Raw genomic sequence first — 22,566 nt, 5'->3', positions numbered from 1 at the left:
TCGCGTCTCCCTTGACCAAACTTGCCACCACTTTCTGCCTCACGATAATCAAGCTCCCCTCCACCTTCAGACTTTTTAACACCTGCTCCTTCCTCCTTCTGACCTTAACCAAAACCTGGCTCAACTCTGAGGACACCATTGCAAACACTGAGAAAGTGCGCGAGAAGGATAGACGTGTAGCCAAAGAGCGGGATGTTTGAAGCTGAGATTTTGGAAGTGGTACAGCGATCAGTGATGTTAAAATTAGACCTGGCTCCGCCGCTAACTGGCCGTGAGACCTTGAGCAAGTTCCATCACTTCTCTGAGTCTCAGTTTCTCCGCTTTGAAAACGGCCATCATGCCACCGCCTTCGCAGAGTTCCTGTGAAGATTCGTGACGCCAGTGAGCACCAGCCACAGGGCCTGGTACACGGCCCTCGACACGTCGTTCTTATCATCGTGTGCCAAGCCCTGTGTTGAGTTTGCCATACGTTAACACATTTAGGAGGCAGCATACCCCTTCAAGGTGGGTTTTATTACTTTCACATACGAGAAAGCTGAAATTTCAATAACAGAACCTAGGTTCAAATTTGTTATACCGGCAATAGTTTTCAGCACGGACTATGAATTTAAATCACCTGGGGAGCTTATTTTTTCAAATCGTGGTTTGGCAGAGAAAGGTTATAATTACATGCAGTAAAATCTACCCTTTTAAATATACAACTCTGTGAGTTTGACCAACGCATATCATTGTGCAACTTCCATATAATCAAGATACAGAAGCATCCCATCATCCCCAAATAATTCCTTCATGTTACCTCTTTGCAACGCTCCTCACCTCCACCCCCAACCCCTGGCAACCACTAATCTGTTTTCTGTCCTTATGCTTTTGCCTTTTCCAAGATGTCATATAAATGGAAACACTCAGTATGTAACATTTTGAGTTTGTTTTCTGTCCCTTAGTATGATATATTGAAGGCTTATTCATATTGTATGTATCAGTGGGTCGTTCCATTTTATTTTTGAGTAGCGTCCCATTGTATGGACATACTACAGTTTATTTATCCATTTACTAGTTGAACGTGGAATTGGGTGGTTTCCAGTCTGGGGCCGTTATAAACAAAGCCATTATAAACATTTGTGTACAGGTTTTCGTGTGAACACAGGTTGTCAGTTCTCTTGAGTAAATACCTAGGGATGGAAGTGCTGGATGGTGTGTTAGGTGTAGGTTTAACTTCAAAATAAACCACTAAACTCTTTTCCAAAGTGATTGTATTCTTTTTCATTCCCACCAGCCATGCCTTTGATTTCCAGTTGCTCCGTTCCTGGCCAGCCCTCAGAATTGTCAGGTGTTGCTTTGTGTTGTTGCTTCGTTTGTTTGCCATTTTAAAAGGTGAAGGAGGGTATTTCAATGTGGTTTTCATTTGCACTTCCCTAACTGCTAATATTTCGAACATGTTTGTGTGTGCTTGTTTGCCATCTATCTTCTCTGGTGAAGTGTTCAAATCACTTGCCCATTCTTTAATTGGGTTCTTCATTTTCTTATTACTACCTTTTAAATTTTTCTAATATATTCTAGATACAAGTCCTTTATCAGATATGTGATTTTGTGAATATTTTCTCCCAGTTTATGGCTCATCTTTTAGTTTTCTTTTAATTTGTTGATTTCTTTTTAAAAATGCCCAGGTTCCACCCCCAGGGATTCTCATTCAGTTGGACTGGGGCAGAACCTGGGGAATCGTGTTTTTTTTTTACAAGCCTCAGATGATTCGAATGTGGAGCCAGAGTTAAGAATTACTCTGTCATAGGGACCAAAACTTAACTTCTGCTGCAGCTATGACCTATGAAAATAGAAAATAAATGTTAAGATATAAGCTGGGGCGCCTGGGTGGCTTCAGCTTAGGACATGAACTCGCGGTTCATGAGTTCGAGCCCTGTGTCGGGCTCTGTGCTGACAGCTCAGAGCCTGGAGCCTGCTTCGGATTCTGTGTCTCCCTCTCCTCTGTTCCTTCCTCTCTCTCTCACACACACATGCTCATGCTTTCAAAAATAAATAAAGAACAGGAAAACTGGCTGTCACTGCCACATCTATAGTGGATGTATAACCTCTAAGCCCTCCATCTTGCTGAGGTCAAGTTGTTCTGAAATATTTAAATAAAATTGGTTCTAATTCCCAGTAACGTACAACCGGAAACTCTAGAGTACCCCTCAATAAACCTAGGGAGTTGCAAGGCTTACTTTTTCCTAGTTCTGCCGACTCTGAATCTCTGCTCCCATGGAGTCTTCGTCTCCATTCTGCATTTCATTAGCTTCTGCCCATTTTCTTTACCTCATCATGCAACCAGATGAACTCCAATCCCTCCTCTCCCCAAATATCCGCAAGACAAAATTGAACGTGCAGTGGGCTTTATAGAAAGTTTGGGCCAAACACCTTTTGGGATGAGCACTGGGTGTTGTATGGAAACCAATTTGACAATAAATTTCATATATTGAAAAAAAAAAAAAGAAAGAAAGTTTGGGCCAGAGACGGGAGCTATAATACAGTCCATCCCAGCAGACCACAAACTTCTTAAAAATTTTTTTTTCAACGTTTATTTATTTTTGGGACAGAGAGAGACAGAGCATGAATGGGGGAGGGGCAGAGAGAGAGGGAGACACAGAATCGGAAACAGGCTCCAGGCTCCGAGCCATCAGCCCAGAGCCTGACGCGGGGCTCGAACTCACGGACCGCGAGATCGTGACCTGGCTGAAGTCGGACGCTTAACCGACTGTGCCACCCAGGCGCCCCCACAAACTTCTAATTGAATGTAGGACTCCAATTCTCCCTGCCTTTAAACAAGTCCACAGACTCTCTCTTTTCCTTGGGTCCAGCCTCCAGCACCATTAATGGGCAGCCTTTCTCCTTCAATCTCACCTTCTTTTCCCTTGCTGTTCCCTGTCAAGCCCTAAAACCCTTGTCCATATCTTATCCAGAGCAGTATACTATCTCTCTATCTCTCTACAAGTTCATCCCCACCATACTCCAAAGACTTTTGTCCCCTAACCAAAATGGCCCATCAAGATAATTCATTAAACAAAGTGGGTTCTTAAGGGAGAGACTTGGGAGCCAAGCAAGAAGGTTGGAGATCACTTGTTCAGCAGAGAAGTTGAGCAACGTGACCAGATCTGCAATGTATTAATATGGTGGAGAGAGACCAAGGGTGAAAAAACTGGCCATGCAGTTGTACAAAACAGGCAAGAGACCATGAGTGGAGATCAGAAGGAAGCTTCAGATGGAGAGGATGCGGGCATGGGTGGACAAGGGAGGACGGGGGGAGAGGGATAAATGCTCTCTGTAGCTGAGAAAAGACGTAACACATGAGAGTGTTTTTGAAATAATGTCATTAGAATAACGGATTTACAGCACAGTTCTGGTGACAGAAAGTGAAAGTAGAAACAGAAAACCCAAGGAAAGGGGACCTCCACAGAATGCCACCAGAGGCAGTGAATGAACGCGTGTGTGCAGAACGCGTGGGGCTCCCTCGCAGCCCCACGGACACAGTGGGGTGAAGAGTGACTTTATCTCCTCCCTCAGCTGGAGGAGCCAGACGGTCAGAAGTTAAAGTCACTTCCTGAGAGGCAGGCAGATATTTAGTGGCAGGGCCAGAACTCCAACCTCAGCCTGCAGGACTCCAGAACTCACAGTCTTCCATTTCAGCAAGTGCCTCTGAGATCTTTGAAGCCAACCATCTAAAAGGCAATAATGGGGGCGTCTGGGTGGCTCAGTCGGTATGACTTCAGTCTGACTTTGACTCAGGTCATGATCTCACAGTTTGTGAGTTCGAGCCCCATGGGCTCTGTGCTGGCAGCTCAGAGCCTGGAGCCTGCTTCAGATTCTGTGTCTCCCTCTCTCTGCCCCTCCCCCACTCATTCTCCTCTCTCTCTCTCTCTCTCTCAAAAACAAATAAACATTGAAAAAAAAATTTAAGGCAATACAGGCCAACATGCTGAGTAGCATTTTCTTGGCATTCTTAGTTTATGGTTTAGCGCTAGCATTTATCATTTGTATTTCCTGCCATCCTCATTCACTCTTTGGCATCTTCTAATCCATCATCACGTGAGAGTGTGGGAACAGAATCCTTGGGAAGGCGGTAAGGGGCACAGAGTTCTGTCAAGCAGATGCCTTCCCCACAGGCAAAGCTCCCCACCCTCTGGGCTGGGCCTTCACCAGGCTTCAGCAGAATATCCTCACTCCAATACTCATCTCAGGCTGGATTTTCATGACCAAGGAAGATTTCTAAAGATTCAGAGTCTATATAGATAGTCTGCTCAGTTCCCTTGTCTTGTTTTTCAGAGCAAACCGTTTTCCCCTCCTCAAAATGAAGCCAGACTAGAGAGGTGGACACAGGAGGGTGGGTCCTTTTGCACTGCTGGTCGTTCTCAGTGATCTAGAATCACTCATTCATTTCACAAGCTTGCATCTATGTGTTTGCCCAAACATACCTGAGCACTGCTCTCAGCCACCCTGGTGAGGGGAGAGGTAGAAACACTGAAAGGGTAGAAAGGAAAGGCAAAGATGAACAGATATGTGCCAGTCTTCAAGCTTCTGGAAAACTAGCTCTCCAAAATATTGCCCAAACACACAGCTCTATGTCGAACTCTTAATAATGATAGCAGCTCCCCCGATGTTTGTGAAGTCTCTAAGACATAGCTTAGGAAGCACGTGATAAATGTTAGTAATTATTATTACTAGTATTTTTATTGTTATTAATCAAATACTGTGCCCCAGGCACTGTGCATATATTACCTCATTTAATGCTCTCAAACCTCCCTACTGGGAGGAAGAGACACTATTAGTGTCCCCATTTTATGGCTGATCATAACAGCTAAAGCACTGAGGACTTCATGTGCCTGGCTTTAGCTGCAAAATCCTCCCAATGAATCCTACAAAATAAGTGATATTGTATACTTATTCTGCAGATGATAAAACTGAGGCCCAGAGAGGTATGGTGACTTATCCAGGCCCATAAGGCAGTCAGTGGCGAAGGCTGAATCTAAATTTGATTCTGCCTGGCTCCAAAGGCTATTACCCCTAACCTGTTTCATGCAGACACATCCCCCAAATTAAAAAACTCACCAAAGAGAATCAAATGAATCAAGGAAACTCTCACCCTTACTGAGGTTTCAAAAGAGCCTGCAGCTCACTCTGTTCTATTGATCAGTTGAGCACTTTTCTAAATCGTAACTTCTGTAACCCAGGTCATGAAAATGCTTTCTAAGCTCAGTACCTTTCTGTCACCTGTCAGCAGTGAGAAGGGTGTTGTGAAGTTCATGTAACTCTTCTATACAGAGCTGGATTGACAGTCCTGTAGGAAGGATGTCAGTTACCAGTTCAGAGAAGGTGAGCCCGTTTTAATAAAAATTTACAAGGCTCTCAAATTGCTGATTCTGAGATGAGCTTCCTCCAGCAAACCAAGGAGGACCGGGCTTGTTTTACATCTTGTACAGCACCTGGTAGAGTAGACAGTGCAGAGCAAGGGCATCTAGCATGGCCATGGGAGGGACTGGTCACCTGCTCTGGGCTCAGCACAGCCGCTGTGCTGCAGAACACAGGAAAGAAACCAGGAGACAAAGGGCTCAACATGCACGCGAAGAAACAAGACAAGCCCGCATAAAATAATCATGAGCACTGCAAGAGACCACAGGGCCCAGGACAGAAGTCGGTACATCCGAGTCCTAGTTCCAGCTCTGTTTCTCAGCAGCTCGGGACGCTTAGGCAAGTCACTGACCTCTTGACTTCAGTTTCTTCCTCTGCAAAAGGAACAGTTCAGATTAGATTGCCTGTGTGAGGACAACAAAAGAACCCAGGGAGGGGAAAGATCTGTAAAGAAAGACACAATGTCTCAACTTTCCACACGCACTTTCCAACCCCATGTAGCAGCCAGGCGCCAGATGCACTTAGTCCCTGGAATGGATCTCCCTCACTTCAAGCCCTGCTCTGCTACTTACAACCTGTGTGACTTGGGAAACATACTTAACCTAGACCTTCCCAAACAGGTTGCCCGAAGTTACAGGTGGGCCACAGTATTGAGCCCTCAGCCCTCAGCCCTCAGCACAGCTAGCAGGTGGCAGAGACCCCAGGCTATCACCTCTACCTGTGAGCGGCCTCGCCCTGTGCCTGCTGACCTCCCTCTCATGTCTGCACCATAGCCCATTTAGATCTTAGATTCATCATCTGTAAATGGAAATAATAATAGTTTCTACTTGGGAAGATTGTGTATGTAAAGTGCTTAGTAGAGCCGGTGCACGTAGTAAATGCTCAGTAAATTTGCCCGGATTATTACTACTGCCAACACTATTAGCCAGATCTCCAACCTAACAAGGCTAGGTTGGTTCTTACTGCAAATGAGCACCCATCTTTCAGATTCTGAAGCCCCTTGGTGCACACCTAGCAAAAGACCCAGCGGGCCTGCCTCCTATTCACCCTTTCTCCAGATGGACCTTCCACAAAGAGCATTCTTTTGCATCTGAAGGTATATTCCCAAGAGCAATTCTCATCTCTACCAGGATAACCGCCTTCCCAAAAGATTGTGCTTCAAAACGTACAGGCAGGCTATGCCTCAGAAAACAAGTATATGGATACATTTAACTACAAATTGTGGTAAGTGCCCTTAAGGAAATTAAACAGGGTCCCGTGACAAAGTACTCTTTCTGAACAAGGGGTATTGAAGCACTGGAATGGGTGCTAGAAGTGAGTAAGGCAGGACTGCATGAGACAGCGTGAAGAGGCCTCACCCGGGACAAAGCAGACTTCATGCACAGCGGCTTGCAAGTTCTGCAGGTGCCAGGCACTGGCTCTGTGCACTCGGTGTCCCTCCTCACTTTGCTAGGTCCCCTAAATCCCTAGTCCCTGGCCCTGCTCCGCCCTCCCTGCATATTAGCCCTGTCTGGGAAAACGGAGATGGCACCCTTCTTCTTAAATGAAGGGTGTCTCATGTCTCTGGGAAGATCCTCTACGGAGAATAGATCCAGGCCCATGAGAGATTCAGCGTGTCTCATGCTCCCGGGCATCTGCTGAGAATGCAGCCCATCCCCGGGGGAACCCGGTCCCACCTGCCCATGAGCTGGGCCGAGGAGCCACACAAGGGCTCGTGTGTGTTCTCTTAGGACTAAGCTTTGACCCCCTCCCACTAAGTCCTCAGGGCAGGGAGGGATGGCCTGGTCCCCTCACAGAGCTTCTTAGGTCTGTCATCCTTGTTGGTGCCACTTTCATCTGCTTTAGAAATGGGGACACTGCCTACTCCTGGGGAGTGGTGAGCCGGAAAATACCTGGGAGCACGAGAATTGCTGGCTGTCCCTTGACCCCTGTTCTCTCCTTTCTGCACAAAGTCTTTCTAGCCCGGTTATCAAAGTCATCTGAACGGGGCCAGAGGCCTCATGAAGAAAGGTTGAGCAAGAAAGCAGGAAATTTCTCTCCACCCTCACAACGTCCAGCTGGACTTGAGGGAAAAAAACAGGTGTTTCCAGATTAAAGGTTTAAAACCTAAGAAGGAACTTTTCCACGTTCTCATTTAGAAGTGAATTAGAGGAGAAAAAAAAGAACCAAAGCATCCATCAAGAAGTGAATTGGGCACACGTAGGGCTTGGTCTAGACTCCAGATGATTTCTGATATCCCTGCCAACGCTGACTCTCTCAAACCATGAGCCAACTATTCTTGCTTCCAACCTCTTCTCTCCCATCCCCAAGGAAAAGGTTCCTGCAGAAACAGGAGGCTACTGCTAAGAAAGTCTGTGCGATTCCCTTTCCTCCTCGGCAATAATTGCCATTGCTCCCACTGCCGGAGTGCCCACCACACTCCAGAACGTGTGCTCCTTTGCAGACCCATGGCAACCTCACAGCAGGGATCACCATCGCCACTGTCCAGATGGGGAAACTAACGCCCAGTGAACCGGGTGCCTTACTCAAGGCCACAGTTAGTAATAACTTCACTTGCCATTTATTAAACACTTACTGTGTGCCAGGCACTGGGCAAAGTGATGTGTGTGCATTATCTCATTTAGCTGTCAAAACCACTCTCTAGACCTCTCTCCAGATGCTGTGTGGCTCCTGTGACACTCACTGCTTCTCCTAAAGCCAGAGACGGGCTGCTGATGTTGGCCTCGTCATTTGCCTACAGCTTACCTGGGCATCAGATGACAAACTGTGTACGATGGGCCTGGCACAGGTAGATGCCAACAACCAGGTGCCTTTCTCTTTTGTAACTTCTTTTTCCCTCCGAGGCTGCCTTTGACATTACCCTGAGGTCACCTACATAGAAATGTTAGCAGCAGAGAAAAGAGCTGTCCCCGTCCACCTGCCACCTCAGCAATGAAGAGGGACCAATCTGGGTCAGAATATGGGATCAAGGAACAGCTAAGCCTGTGGGTCACTTCCTTGAAAGTAACCACATGAGTGTTATTATTATTACCATCTTCATCATCATTTGATAAAGCAATAAAACTAGTATGCACTAATGATGATAATTAACAATAGCAGGGCCACACAATATAATACTCTAATCCATCAAGCTATGGAAATCGTACCTCCGACAAACCTTTAAAGTCTTTTCACAGAAGGAGATCTAGAGAAGAGAGTACACAGATAGTCTGGTCACATTTAATCAGTAAATTATGAAACTTCCTCGACATCTCTCAGGGGTCACTTCTCTGACTATGAGAACAGCTTCTTTCCTTTCTGTGTAGGTGTTGATAGATTGGTGCTCTGGTTTAGGGAACCAGCGAGCCCTCTTTTCCCCAACCCAACTTTAATTGGAGCCCTGTCAGGTTCAGTAACGAATAGTGTCACACACACCCTGATCAAAGATGCTACCCATCCTCTGAACACAGGCTCCTACTGTCCCCCTAAGGCCCTGCTTTGGCAGAAAAATGATGTCTCTTCTTAGACGCAAAGAAATGGGCGTTCCCAGACAAATTGCTTTTCTTCCAGACGCATTTGTTAGAACTGCCTGGACTTCCCTGACAGGTGATGGAGTGACCAGGGTTCCTCAGGTAGATGAGACAGGAGCAGGGAGGTGAGAGGAAGAGACAGCCTGATGGATTTCTCCTGGGAAAAGAAATGCACAATTTTCTTGGCTAATCAAGAGCATTGGAAAGAGGACACGGGGGCAGGGATCACAGGGTCCCACAAACCAGGGGACTGAAGAGATAGATGTTTCTGAGAATCCAGCAGCCTGCTTCTCAAGGGCAACAGCAATGATGGTGATACTTCATTACTTGCCATCTGGAATCCGGTGTCACAAAGGAAACAAATGTTTCCGAGAGAATCCACACTCTATTTCTCTCTGAGGTCCTGTGATTTCTTCCGATAGCCCACTCCCAGTCCACATTTATGCAGTGCTATCACCCACGGCAATATAGTCGTGTCTTAGCCCGGCTGTGAATCTGTAAACAGAACAAAGATGTCTTCAGAAAACTAAGAAAAGGACAAAGAAATGAGTTAACAACCATCTCAGCAAAAATGTTGTATTTGGTGAGGACTTGTTCAGGCCTAATTGGTGTGGTGCACAGGTTCCATCCAATGGCTGATTCCATCCTGTGTCTGGGAGACAGAGCAGATGACTGGCACTCGGGAGGAACCGACTTCATCAATGAGAATCACTGAGAGACGCATGTTCAAAATAACTGCACAGGCTTGATGTCTGTGACCAAGAGAGCCTGATTGACCTTTTGAGCAACACTCCCGATGTTACTGATCCCAGAGGCCTGAATGAAGCGGCAGCTTGGCAAACTGTTTTCTTGGAGACTCCGCCCCCTCCTTCTCACATCTCCGGATACCTCTTGCCCTAGAGACAGTCCTTCTGGCTGTCCAAAGATCTTACTTTAGAACTCAGTTTTGCAGCTCTTTAAAGCAGCTCATGAATTTTCCCCCATCCCCCCGCCACGACTAATATCTCCTTTCTCGTTTTATTATAATGTGTTGGGGTTTTTTTGTCTGTCTTCTCCGCTAGACTATAAGACCCACAACAAAGGGACAGTATTCTTCCCACTCACCTTTAAATCTCTAAAATCTAACATAGAGGCATAGAGACAGAACCTTATAAATGTTGTGGATGAATGGATGAGTTGGGAAGCTCCTAGAACTGCATATCAATATATGCACGGCTCTATCACTAATTGAAGGTGCAACGTCAGGTCTGGGGCTCAGTTGCATCAACCATCAAGGGAAAAGCCCTGATGAGCAGGTGACACGCACCCCCCACACTGCGTTCAGTGCGGCCCCGTGAGTCCACAGAGGAGGGTTGGCATTTTGGGAGGTATGGGATGAGGGGGATCCTGAGCAGACCAGCCTCAGGCTCCCCACCTCCTCCTCAAACAAAGCCACCTTGCTTTTACTTATTTATGTATGAGACTCTTAAAGAACACTTGTGTGTGAAGAGGTTTTTACAACCAAGACAAAGCTTTAAAACGAGACAAGGAGATGATTGAACAGTTTTCTCCTTTCAGCTAGATTCCCCCAGTCTGTTAAGAAGATCCCACTCCTTCAATCACTTGATCCTCAGTTCACCTCTACAAGACTCATCCTCCTCAATCCACAAAGCAGCCCACGCGTGCCATCCAGCTACCCCCTTCCATCTGCCTGAGATCACCTTTTTCCATTTCATTCTGCCTGGAAAAGCCCAAGTCGCCCTTCAATATGAGCTCAGAAGCCTCCCCTTCGTCACTACCTCCCCAGAAACCGAGGACCGTGTTCTCTAAGAGCCGCTCACCCCACTGGGTTCCCAGAGCACCTCGTAAATACTGATAGTACTGAAACTGGCTGCATGGAATCATCTGTTTATTAAACTCTTTCCTGGTTGGAATCCAGATGCTTCAAGATCAGGAGATTTATGCCTCTGGTATTCACTTCAGTGCCTGACATAGTAGGCGCTTAACTGTGTGCATCACTTAAAGGAAAGACATTAGGAAGTCAGAAGTTATTGTGGGAAATCAGTAAGTTAGTTGATAGGTCAGTTAGGGCATCAGTCCATAAGTTAAACTGCATGTTAACGGAAAAACCTGTTTGTATCTGAGTAGAGTAATTGGCATTCAAGTGTGAAAAACCTCTAGATTTAATCTTTCCAGGTGAAAGTATTTTAAAAAGTACTTATGTAGACAATGGTTTGTTTTGTTTTGTTTTCTTTTGTTTTGTTTTTTTAGCAGAATGTGGAGGGAATATAGTTCTTGAGTGGAGAAATCCTTCTCGAACTTTCACCTACGCCCAGCTGGATCTTTCTCTTCTACACCTCTTAGAATGGAGGAGAATCTTCGCCTCCTGGTTCTCGAGTGACAGGAAGCACATGTAGAGGTTATCTTGATGATTGGCAACAGCATATTAGGCAGTTTGGAAAGTTCGACATCCCATCTAGGCTCTCTGGGAGAATTTAATGTAAGGCCGGCTGATTATATCTATATGCGATAGAACCACAGATTATCTGAGTTGGAAAGAAATCCACTTCGAAAAGGACCAAATTTCTCTAAACTCCAAACCATGCATCATTTATAGGGTACACGAGAGATCAATAGAGAATATTTCAAATAAAGAATCCCCTTGGTATCTTATCCCAACCTTCGTTTCGATGTGTAAGTCCTAAGTTTGACTGCTATTTAGGCTGGCTGGTTGTCAATTTAACAAAAAAATAGTTCTGGGCGTAGAAATAAAAACACTAGGGATATGACAAAATGAAAAGAAGGGCATGTTTACAATATACTTAAAGAGCTGATAAGTTGAAAAGGATACCTGAGTTTCAGGCTATGAAAAATCACTCTATTCCCTCTTGTCCTGCTCAAATGAACCCCTATATTTCTCAAGGACCTGGACTTGCCAACTCTGAGCAACCCCATTGGGAAACTTTCACCCAGTGGTCTGCACCATCTGTACCCCGACGTTGTACTTCATGATTTTCTCCAGCCACACAGTTATACTTTTGAAATCAATATATCTCTCCCTCTCCAATCACTTGATGGTTAGCCAAGGAATGCAGAATCACTTTGACAATAGCATAAAGCAAATATGACTAGGAAGATAACCCTAGGGCAAGAAATTTCTTAATGCATTACTAAATTGAGTACAGATTGTTTATAAATGTTTCTCCCATAGTGATTCTCCGCCCTAGTACAAATCAACTTTAGGTAATGAATACTTTGAAATTCTTCCTTTGCTATCAAATAGTTCTAGAAATAAACTAGAGATAATGTTTACCTTCCTACACACTTATTTTTTTCTAGTGATTAAAATTATATATATTTTTTTAAGTTTTTATTTAAATTCCAGTTAACAGGGGCGCCTGGGTGGCTCAGTCCATTGAGCGTCCGGCTTCAGCTCAGGTCAGGATCTCGAGGTTCATGGGTTGAAGCCCCACATTGGACTCTGTGCTGACAGCTTGGAGCCTGGAGCCTGTTTCGGATTCTGTGTCTCCCTCTTTCTCTGCCCCTCCCCTGCTTACACTCTCGCTCTCTCTCTCTCTCTCTCTCTCAAAAATAAATAAACATTACAAAAATATTATTAAATTCCAGTTAACATACAGTATAATATTAGCTTCAGTTATATAATTAGTGATTCAACACTCCATACAACATCTGGTGCTTATCACAACAAGTGCCAACTCCTTAATCCCAATCACCTATTTAACCCATACCTCCCCCCAACCTCCCTTCTGGTAACCATCAGTTTGTTCTCTAAAGGTAAGAGTCTGGGTCGCCTGGGTGGCGCAGTCAGTTAAGTGTCCGACTTCAGCCAGGTCACGATCTCGCGGTCCGTGAGTTCGAGCCCCGCGTCGGGCTCTGGGCTGATGGCTCAGAGCCTGGAGCCTGTTTCCGATTCTGTGTCTCCCTCTCTCTCTCTGCCCCTCCCCCGTTCATGCTCTGTCTCTCTCTGTCCCAAAAATAAATAATCGTTGAAAAAAAAAAAATTTTAAAGGTAAGAGTCTGTTTCTTGGTTGACTCCCTTTTCCCCCACTTAGTTCCTTTTTTTTGTTTCTTAAATTCCACATGTTAGTGAAATCATATGGTATTTGTCTTTCTCGGACTAACTTATTTTATTTACCATTAATACTCTCTAGCTCCATCCTTGTTGTTATGAATTGCAAGATTTCATTCTTTTTTATGGCTCAGTAATATTCCATTGTGTGTGTGTGTGTATGTGTGTGTGTGTGTGTGTGTGTGTGTGTGTGTGTATATACACACCATACCTTCTTTATCCATCAGTCAATGGGTCTTTGGGCTGTTTCCATAATTTGGCTATTGTAGATAGTGCTGCTATAAATATTGGGGTGCCTGTATCCCTTTGAATTCGAGTTTTTGTAGTCTTTGGGTAAACACCTAGTAACGCAATAGCTGGATCATAAGGTAGTTCTATTTTTAACTTTTTGAGGAACCTTACTATTTTCCAGAGCCACACACTTAATTTAAATATATATATATCTCCCCTGAGTATGGAAGGTAGAGCATAAGAATAATAGGAGACATGGGCGCCTGGGTGGCGCAGTCAGTTGAGCGTCCGACTTCAGCCAGGTCACGATCTCGCGGTCCGTGAGTTCGAGCCCCGCGTCGGGCTCTGGGCTGATGGCTCAGAGCCTGGAGCCTGTTTCCGATTCTGTGTCTCCCTCTCTCTCTGCCCCTCGCCCATTCATGCTCTGTCTCTCTCTGTCCCAAAAATAAATAAACGTTGAAAAAAAATTTTTTTTTAAAAATAAAAAAAGAATAATAGGAGACATAACAAAGTCATCAGATGTCTGCTGTCACTTGTAAAACAACTGTGAACACAACTCGCATAGGTGTGCTATTGGATATTCAGAGACCATGACTTATGCCGCTGTTGATGATGTGGTTTTCCAAAATAATGACCAACTCTTAGTTCCAAACAAAACAAATTGCAACTGTCCCTCGATTTACCCAGCTGTTGCAGCCCTGGAAAATTCGATGCATATAAAATCATGAAAAAAAAAAAACAACTTTGTGTTAATATGTAAAATGGAGATATGGGCACCTGGGTGGCTCAGTCAGTTAAGCATCCCACTCTTGATTTCGGCTCAGGTCATGATTTCACAGTTCATGAGATCAAGCCCCGCATCAGGCCCTGTGATGACAGCACAGAGCCTGCTTAGGATTCTCTGTGTCCCTCTCTCTCTGCTCCTCTCCCCAGCTCCTGTGCTTGCTCTCTCTCTCTCTCTCTCAAAATAAATAAATAAACTTTAAAATGTATTAAAATTGGGGCGCCTGGGTGGCTCAGTTCGTTGAGCGTCCGACTTCGGCTCGGGTCGTGATCTAGCAGTTTGTGAGTTCAAGCCCTGTGTCAGGCTCTGTGCTGACAGCTCAGGGCCTGGAGCCGGCTTCCGATTCTGTGCTTCCTTCTCTCTCTGCCCCTCCCCCAATTGTGCTCTGTCTCTTTCTGCCTATCAAAAAAATAAATGTAAAAAAAAGTGTTTTTTTAATGTATTAAAATGGAGATAGATTCAGGCTCAGAAATTATAAAAAGGTTTTTATAATTTATAAACTTGTTTTCATAAACAGGTCCTTTGGGACCCTCAGAAGTTATGTAAGACACAGGAAAATGCTTCATTCTGTGGGACAGTCCCACACTGCAGAATGTCTAATGGCTCCCTACCCATTGAATGCCTCAAGTGTCCACAATCATGAAAACCTTGGACACCCCCACAGATTTCCAAAATTCCCCCTAGATGGCAGTACTACTTTTGCTGAAAACTACTGGTTTCCAGTATTTTCTCCGGAGCTGCCCCCATTGACTCAAATGTTTGAAAGTTGATTCTGGCTGTGAAACCAAAGAATGGTAACACTAGAAGGGACCCTAAAGTTTATCTACCTGGCCCCTTCACTTTACCCATGTTAGGTAAGTAACTTGCTCTTCGACACTCAATTATTATATAATCTAAGATAAAAACCGAGGTTTCCCTTTCTTTGGTTCTTGTTTCTTATTAAATTAGAAAGATACTTTTGAACATGTTTCTCTTACACACCATATATTTGAAAAAAGTGGAGTGATTGACAACATTTTCCAGATTTTTTTTTTTTTTTCAGGACATTTGGGGTTGAGATCACTTACTCCTCACCACTGAGGTTCAGTGCCAGGCTGGATAGTCTCTAATGCCCACTAAAAGCCTGGATCCTTGCATACAAATAAATCAGAAAGATGCAAAAATAAAATCCTTTATAATGCATCCAAAAGAATGGTCTCTAGGAGCAGAAATCGTCTTACCTAGTTAGTGTCTCATTTAGTTTTCCTGCTGTTCTTCCCAAATTCCACCTATCAGAATACAAGCTGGACCTTGGGAAATAAACAACTGATGTCATATGCTCCTACACGGTGCACAGCTAAGGGCCTCTTCCTCTGCCTCAGGACAGCAGTGCATTGGCTCCTTCACAAGACCTAAGTAAGACGTGGCTATTTGCTAATTACCCTTGGCGAGTTGAGTTCTGATGGTGAATTGGGAATTTTTACATCTAATTTGGCAGATCAAATATTAAGGAGAGAACCACTGATTGCCCAAAGTTCAAAATATTGCCTCTCCAAATTAAATTTACAATCAAATCAATGCCAGTTTCAAAAGCGTTGGTTGAGATTTTTCCATTTATTAGCCGTGTGCATTATCAGGGGTAAAAAGGGTGAAAAGATGAAGTTCACAGGATGTAAGAACTCTTGGGTAAAGCTATGGATCCTATACCCAAGAGCAGAATTAGGATTGCCTCCTAATCCTTTCCTCACACTGCACTAAAGGGCAACCTAATATGTATCCACAAACCCAACTGTCTTCAGGAGAGAGTGCTTATTCACTCCATACACTCCTCAGTCCTTCCTTCAGGGACCACTTCCTCTTAGTTTTAGACTCACTCTAACAATGTAAACATCAGGTGTTGGAAGTGGCAATTTAGAAAAGGAGGTGGTCAGCCTGTTCAAGGTAATCCCTGTGACAGCAACAAAAAGAAACAACTTACAGTCTGACCTCCAGGAGGGAGATGAAAAACTGTTTTACAAAGGTGGGGGGCGGGGGAGCGGGGCCAACACAGGAACTCAAAACAAACAGTGGCCTAGGTCATTCAGTGCAGGGACGGATGACCTTGCTAGGCCTGAGAATGTCTCCATATGTAGAACAGTATAGTAATCGATGTAAAAGAAAAGTGAACCATGCTCAATGCGTTCTGCAGCAAAATCCATAAAATTCAGTGTAACAGGTAGAATCCTAGAGTGTCACAGTTGGGAGGCCCTTAAGAGAGCATCCCTGTCTAATTCCTTTAGTTTACAAAGAAGGAAACTGAATATAAAGGGATGAACAGGTTCAAGGCAAAGTTGAGACAAGAGCACAGTCCCCCTGGTCCAGCACTCCTTTCACATGGACACCCGGAGAGCCGGCACCACTAAGGGGTAGGAAAAGAGAAAGTGCATCACCTTTAACCACTCATTGTGCCGTGGCTTCTGACATCTCTGTGCTTCCTTGCACTGATATCACTCCCTTCAAAGGAGAAGAAATTTGCTCTCTTTATTCACAAAAGAGTGAACTGTTATCCCCTGATTTATGATGAGAGAACCTCAGGGTTGGCCCTTAACAAAATTGGGACTGAAGGTAAAGTTTACTTTGAAATCCCTCCTACAACCCATTCCTGTGTGTTTCCTCCAGGCTGTCCTAGGTTTGTCCTCCAACTTGGCATCCTACCTACTGGCCTCACATCCAGAGTCCCTAGCAAGATGCAGGAAACTCTCCCAGCTCCCAGAAGCTTGGTGTATTCCCAGTCTCTTTCTAATTTAATCTATAATTCCATCAAAGATAGGCAATAGGGGCATCTGGGTGGCTCAGTAGATTAAGCGTCCACTCTTGATTTTAGCTCAGGTCATGATCTTAGGGTTGTGAGATCAAGCCCCTCATCAGCTCCACCTAGTGTGGAGTCTGCTTAAGATTCTCTCAATCTGTCTCTCATTTTGTATCAATCCTGCCTCCCGTATATAGTACAGAATCTTCACAGATCACTTGAACTATCATTGTCAAATGAGGAGGACCTCTGTAATATGTAAAAATGAAAGAGAAGAATGTTATACATAATGTAAACTTAGTGTCATCAAGTCATGAACTAGACCGTGCTCATTCTGACACCTAAGGACACCTAAAGAACATGACAGAGACACATACAACAAATAGGAATTTTTCTAAACAAAGAGCAGTTTCCAATAGTTCATTAAAATTAGTTCTGATTCTCTTCCCAAACATTCAGGTTAAAAGTTTTTCAGAACTGACGTTGAAAGACATTAGAATTGGCCTTGAATTTATTCATATGCATAAAATTTTGTGTATTTGTTCTAAGATCCCAGAGATTCCCAGTATTTTGTACCCAAGATGGTTGACCACCAAGAGGTTATCTCATCTCCTAAAGTCCCCCACCCATATATGCTTTTCCCACGCAGGTGTCTGCTATGCAGAGTTCGGAGTCCGTGTTCCCAAGACAACAGGGTCGGCCTACACCTACAGCTACGTCACTGTCGGCGAATTTGTGGCATTTTTCATTGGCTGGAACCTGATCCTGGAGTACCTGATTGGCACTGCAGCCGGCGCCAGTGCTCTGAGCAGCATGTTCGACTCCTTGGCAAACCACACCATCAGCCGCTGGATGGTGGACACTGTGGGAACCCTCAATGGCCTAGGTGAGACTGCCATATCCTCTTGCCCCAACGTGGAAAATTACCAACAAACAAATGGGTTCCTCCTTCAGGATTCAATTTGACAAAATGTATCAGGACCCTTAAATATGTCTCTTTCTTCTTTGTTATTTTTTTTTTTTTTGCAAAGTAATTCTTCTTCTGTGAATCTATGCTAAGGAAATCATTCTAATTTCCATAAAAGCTTTATATGAAAAGATATTTATCACAGCCTTATTTATATTAAAGATTAGAAACCGCCTAAATACTCTACAGTGGAGCAAACGATTAAGTAAATTGTGGAAGCATATTATGTAGCAATTAAAAGGATGATTAGGAGGACTGTTGTAATAATATGGAATATGTTTTTGATGCAATGTCATGTGACAAAAGATACAAATTGTATACACGTTATGTTAATAACTATATAAAAACAAGATCAATGCAGGAAAAATAACAGTAAGGAACTTCTCTAGTAGTTTTGGCAGATTTTTTTTCATTTTTATAAATAAGCGTGTATTAACTTTTAAATGAGAAAATATACTTTTAAAAGGGAAAAATGGATTCCAGTCTAGCAGAGGTCAAGGAAGGGGTAATACCACTGGGTGAACACTGAACAGTCAGAAGCTCACATAACAAATACCCCTCACTCCATCCATCGCTTGCCTTGCTTCCCATCCTAATGTCTGACTTTAACCTCTCATATTCGTGGGAAGCCACACAACAGTTGGGGAAACTTGGGGGTCTTGTCCCAGAACTTCCAAGTATAGATTCTTGGCTGCGTGCTAGTCATGTGACTTTGGTGTGCCTATCTCAGAAGAATTGACAAAAATGCTGAGCAAGCAGACACCATAAGAAGATAAAAAGTATGAAGACCACATCTCCACAATGTACTGATTTCATGGAATTTTTAAGCTCAAAAGGGCCTCCAAAATCAGGTAGTCCAAACTCTTCACTTCACAAATGAGATCCAGGGAACTGAGGCATTTGCCCAAGGCCACACAACCGGTCATGGGCAAAAGTACAGCTGAAATTCAGGACCCTGACAGCTGAGGCAGTGCCTTTTCCATTCTGTAGAGAGCAGGAGTCCACTGACCAACAGACAAGGCCAATCAGGTGGGGGTATGTTCACTGCTTATCTTCTCTGCAAACACATACACATAAATGCAAAGAATACTCTTCTTCCAATAGCGTTCAAAGATACACATTTTAAAACTTTCTAAAAATGAAAAGATTACTAGGATGGAAAAATTATGGACTCTATACTGAACAACTGTGAAGATAAACCAGCTTTCAAACGACATGTTAAACCCATGTTTTATACCATCGATATGTCAGTACGGTTCTGACTTCAAATGTTCTGTGCCATGGTTCCCTAGGCTGTGTTGTCATTGTCATATCATGTATCCCAATTTTTGGTCCAGGATATCAGGTCATCTTACTTGTATTTCAAAATCTTCCCATTTGCAAATAGACACTTGTGGACCACAGTGTAGGTACATGCATTCATACATACACCCACTTACACGCAAGCCTCTCCTCCCTCCATGACAAACTGATTACCCTTGTCAGAGCTGAGTGCAAATGCTCTGAAGCGGTGCTGGGGGTTTGCATGGCCCTTTCTCCCCTCTGAACAACATTAACTCATATCTTTCCCCTCTAGGGAAAGGTGAAAAATCATACCCTGACCTTCTGGCTCTAGTAATTGCTGTGATTGTCACCATCATTGTTGCGCTGGGGGTGAAGAATTCCGTGGGCTTCAACAACGTCCTCAACGTGTTGAATCTGGCAGTATGGGCATTCATCATGATTGCAGGCCTCTTCTTCATCAATGGGAAATACTGGGCTGAGGGCCAGTTTTTGCCCCACGGCTGGTCAGGGGTGAGTTCACTTCTAAAGTCTAGTATGGTTATTGCACATTCTGCCTTCCATCTTGTGGCTAGTCTGAGACATATTTTTAAGAAAATGCTGCTCTGTCCTGTAATCTTCATGGCATCCGTTTCATTACTTTTTATCTGAATTTAATTGGAATGCTCTGAAAAAGTGGTTCCTATATAATTTTTTAATTTGTTTCACATTTATTGAGATCCTATTTTATACAAACAACAAGAAAAGATTTTATGTTTTGGCCACGTGAAACATGCCTAATCTTATGCTAAGTGCTCTGCATGTAATATTTAGGTGTCCTGAGAACCTTGCAAGGAAGATATTTACATTCTGGTCTTATAGATGAAAAACTCGCACTTGGAGAGGTCAGCGTGCGCTCACTATTAAGCATACAATGTAACTGGCAGAGTCAAGACCCAAAGGCAGGATGGTCTGACTCCAAAGCCTGTACAGCTTGGTCCTATAGAATCTCTGTAGAGTATTTTCCGAGAGACAGACAGCCCTAAACAGACAAGGCAGTAAAGGAGCCGGGAGAGTGGGTGGGTAGGTAAGGGATGAGTGTTGCCCGGGTACAGAACTAGAGAAAGAACGGTTTTTAAATTTAATCCCAATGTTTGGCCCAATATGGAGAGCCCCACTGAAGTCTAAGTGCAGCTGGGCCAGCCCAGTGAGGGCCGCTCATAAATCCCATTCCAGTGGTGTGGCTCACAGCACAAAAGTCCACCTGGAGTGGTCTGGGAGTTGATCAGAGAGCAGGCTGGACCAAAAGGACATTTTCCGATCTCATCCCCATGATCTGGGTGGTGAGGTTTATGCTAAAGAAAAATGGGAAGGTCAGAGTGGCAAGCCAACTACTTGGCTGATAAATAACTCTAAATTGTGTCTGGATCCTCTTTCTAGTATGACTAAAAATGCCTACTTTATGAATTCATTGTTAAAATTCACCCACCTATCCCTTTTTCTTTTTTTTAATAATAGAACATAAATCAGAGAATTTTGAGCTGGGAGAGGTCTTAGAAATCACCCGGTCTTATCCCCTCACCTAGCAGGTGAAGAAATGGAGGCCGAGAAAGGCATGCCCGCCTAGCAGACCGCCATGCGACTGGCAGACGCATGTCCAGGACTCTCCCAGATTTGCTTGTGTAGCTTTTGCTTAGACTGGTTTTCCTCCAAGATGTCCAGGGACCAGAAATCTCTCTTGGAGAATACTCAAAATAACTCCTGTTTATTCTGAACCGTGCCACACTGTTCAATGCCAAGAAATAAACAAAGGAGGAATCTGAGCCAAGATTTCTAGTCTTCTGCTTATCTGTAAGAATTCAACAGTACCGCAAAGTTCATCTCTCCTCCTTGAAGTGAATAAATCCCGAAACTGGTTAAAACCAGAAAAGACAAAGAAACACTGTTGACCTTATTCTGGATCCCTGAGTCTATATTCTCTTGCGATACAAATCGTTCCTTTCCTATCAAATAAGAGAAACAATATATTACAAGAGTGGCAAAGAAAAAAAGTGTTTTTCCAGAACACAACTGCATTTCCACTGTAGCGCACAAATTCCCACCATTTTTTTTCACAGTCTAAGACATTTGGGGGTCATGGACTTACTGTTAGGACTTTGACCAACAGCTAACTTCTGTGCTCTCAGGTTTTCTCATCCACCAAATGGGAAAACTAATTGTATCAAATGTTTGCCAAAAAGAAGAACATCTTGGATAGTTTTTTTTAGTACACATTGTGTGGATAGCAATAGTGATAATTACAGGAGGAAGAAGCTAGAATTTATTGACTACCAGTTAGGTACCCAGCATTGTGTTCTATGGATATTATTTCACTCTTATAACAAAACTTTACAGAAGGTGCTGTTGTCCCCAACTTAACAGGTGGAGAATCCAAGGCTCAAAGAGGCTGGGGAGCTTACCTGAGGTCACTTAGCTAGTCAGTGCCAGGACTGAAATTCCTACTTGGGTCTATGTGACTACGACATGCTTTCTACTTCATGGACTACCTTGTGCATGATCACCCCCTTCCATCTGAGCCTTCTTTAAAAAAATGCAATAAGGTAATTCATCCAACATGTTACATTTTCATTTCCTTTAAGCTTTTACAAAGTCATAAAGTCTTCGAGCTAGGAGGAGCATTAAGACGTGGTCTAGCTACTCTTCTTACCTACAGTTGGGCGTGTAAACCAACCTAGGCCAAAGTGCATTGTTTACCAAGACGACACAGCAAAACAATTTGAAAACCTTTCTTAATTACTCAGTTCATGTCTACTTTCCAAAATCCTCCTAAGAGTTCACCGAAATGGCATACATTGTAGTCTCGGCCCCACGTAAAGACTAGAAACAATCTCTTCTGTGCCCGTGCCAAAAAAGATGAATGAATCTTTTACCCTTCCCCCTGTGCTTTGTGCTGGGGTATTTATTCTCTTCGGGGGTCTCCTCTTCCCACTCAAGGGCTCCATATCCCTCCTCAGGATAGTCAGGAGTCTACCTCATCAAGGAAGAAACTAAGTCAAACCAGCCTTAGGGGGTCCCCATTTATACATATCCCATGTTCTCACTAGCTTTTGTGGCCAGAAAAGAAGATCTGAAGTCAGGCATAAAAAAAGGAAAGGAAGGATTCTGTTCCTAACACGAACCATTTTCTTTGTGATGCACTCTTTCATGTACACTTTTCATTTCATCTTCACAGCAGCCTTACAAAATAAGGACAATGGTCTCTACTCGTACATCAAAATACCTTAAATTGAGAAAAGTTAAGGCTACAGATCTAGATGGCAATGGATCTGAAATTCAATCCCAGTTCTGCTTCAGTCAAAGCCCTATTTACTCCACTATCCCCCAACCTGGTTTGGTCACACGGGACTGATTGCCTCTCTTTGCACCTTTGGCCTCGCAATCTCGCTGCAACCCAACCTTACGATCTTGAGTAGGCTTGTCACTGGCCACCAAAAAGGTCTAGCTGGAATTTTGTATTTTTCGCTGCAAATCCATTATCCCTGCAGGGAATTCAAATATGTGCTCTAGTGGCTGTGACTAAAAGCA

The 22,566-nt window shown here is 43.9% G+C and overlaps 1 protein-coding gene across 2 annotated transcripts in view; it reads left to right on the top strand.

The window, feature by feature from the left end:
- Positions 1-22,566, top strand: part of SLC7A14 (solute carrier family 7 member 14) — a 110,886-nt gene that overhangs the window by 62,192 nt on the left and 26,128 nt on the right. For both annotated transcript variants that reach the window (XM_086674703.1, XM_086674704.1), the window contains 2 exons: positions 17,404-17,640; positions 19,298-19,515. In XM_086674703.1, the coding sequence (XP_086530829.1) occupies positions 17,404-17,640; positions 19,298-19,515 (455 nt within the window). The remainder of the gene's footprint in view (positions 1-17,403; positions 17,641-19,297; positions 19,516-22,566) is intronic.

The sequence above is a fragment of the Puma concolor genome, chromosome C2 (genome assembly GCF_028749965.1).
Source record: "Puma concolor isolate L17-30 chromosome C2, mPumCon1.1.hap2, whole genome shotgun sequence".
Lineage (NCBI taxonomy): Eukaryota > Metazoa > Chordata > Mammalia > Carnivora > Felidae > Puma > Puma concolor.
The sequence above is the reverse complement of the archived record's forward strand: the minus strand, read 5'-3'. Positions and strand labels throughout refer to the sequence as shown.